Source organism: Ziziphus jujuba, chromosome 9, assembly GCF_031755915.1.
Source record: "Ziziphus jujuba cultivar Dongzao chromosome 9, ASM3175591v1".
Taxonomy (NCBI): Eukaryota; Viridiplantae; Streptophyta; class Magnoliopsida; order Rosales; family Rhamnaceae; genus Ziziphus; species Ziziphus jujuba.
The window spans coordinates 8798474-8799840 of record NC_083387.1 but is presented as its reverse complement, the minus strand read 5'-3'; the positions used below and the strand labels follow the sequence as shown (position 1 = coordinate 8799840).

Here is a 1367-nt window from a genome sequence, read left to right as displayed (position 1 = left end):
TCAAATCAAAGACAAGGTGTATTGGATAGTTTCAACTTTCAATTTGCATTTGCACTTTGCCTATGATTCTTCTAACGTAACCAACACCATTTAAAATTAACAAACAAAGAAACAAAAGGGCAAAAGGGCAAAGAGATTGCAATATGGACATTTAAAAATCCTTCACTAGAAAACAAACAGTGAAAGAAATTAAGCACCATAAAAGTCTGAATCAAATTCCCCATCCCCCAAATTAGAAATTGCTTTAAGAGAACTACAAAAATTTACAATCTAACCCAAATGAAATCAGCAGCAATCTAATAGATATGCAGAAGCATCTTAAAAGATCCCAAATTCCACTTCCAAGTTGCAACTTCAAGATCCACTAGCAACTGTGCTTCAAACCCAGACCATGCTTGCCACGAACACAACCAGGCCTTACAAACAAATAAGGCGATCGTTTCGAATTGTTCATCTTCGGGAAAGCCCTTTTCCCCAACTTCCTCATTCTCTGCCTCCCAAACTTGTTGCTTACCGACCACGGCACGAGCTCATCGTCCAAGTCATACCCATCATCGCTATCATCTTCATCGTCTTCCTCCTCTTCCTCATTAGCATCATCATCGTAATCATCAGGGGATTTCAAATCCACAAGAGGAAGAAGATGATGAACACCGACACGGCGTTGGATTCGATCATGCCCATTAGGTATAGGCAAAGGAATCGAAGGGCGACAAGAGAGAGACCCATTGGCTTCATCATCATGGTGCACTCGATCTTCTTCTTCTTCTTCTTCGAACAAATGGCGGTCTTCTTCGGAATCAGAATCAGCATCTGAGGCGTCGATGAACTCCCAGCGAGACAAACCCTGGTCATGTTCTCCTTCTTCGTGTTCCACTACTACTACTTCCTTTAAGAATTCGTACTCTTGCTCTTCATCCATGGATGCACATGCCCTTGAAATTTTCTCCATTTTTTTTTTTTTTTTTGGGTGGTGGTGTTGGGGTTTCTTCTTTGCAAAGGAACAAACTCTTTTTTCTTTTTTTTTTGGGGTTTTGATTTCACAGTTGGTTTTCGCTTCGCTTCCACTTTCGATCTACAGAGAAACGAAGAATGTGATGGGATTTAAATATAAAGATAGGGAATTTGAGGCGCACTTAGTGGATGACGTGTCCCTAGGTTCACGTATTCTCTGCCAATTGGCGCTTGCCGCGTGTACTTCGTGCACATTGTTTCGTCACGAAGTTTTGGTTTTTTTTTTTTTTCAAGTGCTTTTCTTTTGGGAACTTTTTTTCTTTTCTTTCCCTCTTAATTAATTTTTTTTTTAAACTAAAAACCTTTTTTTTTATTATATATATATATATTTTTTACTTTTTTGCTTTTGTTTT

The 1367-nt window shown here is 38.8% G+C and overlaps 1 protein-coding gene across 1 annotated transcript; it reads right to left on the bottom strand.

Annotated features, from left to right (window-relative positions):
* Positions 1–1088, bottom strand: LOC107426569 (uncharacterized). The gene has a single exon (XM_016036788.4). It carries the CDS (start codon positions 950–952, stop codon positions 365–367), a length of 588 nt encoding a protein of 195 aa, XP_015892274.1. The 5' UTR covers positions 953–1088; the 3' UTR covers positions 1–364.
* Between the last annotated feature and the right edge of the window lie 279 nt (positions 1089–1367).

Bases quoted from the DNA above. Each gene is read 5' to 3' on its own strand.
- LOC107426569 (XM_016036788.4), bottom strand. From the start codon at position 952: ATGGAGAAAATTTCAAGGGCATGTGCATCCATGGATGAAGAGCAAGAG.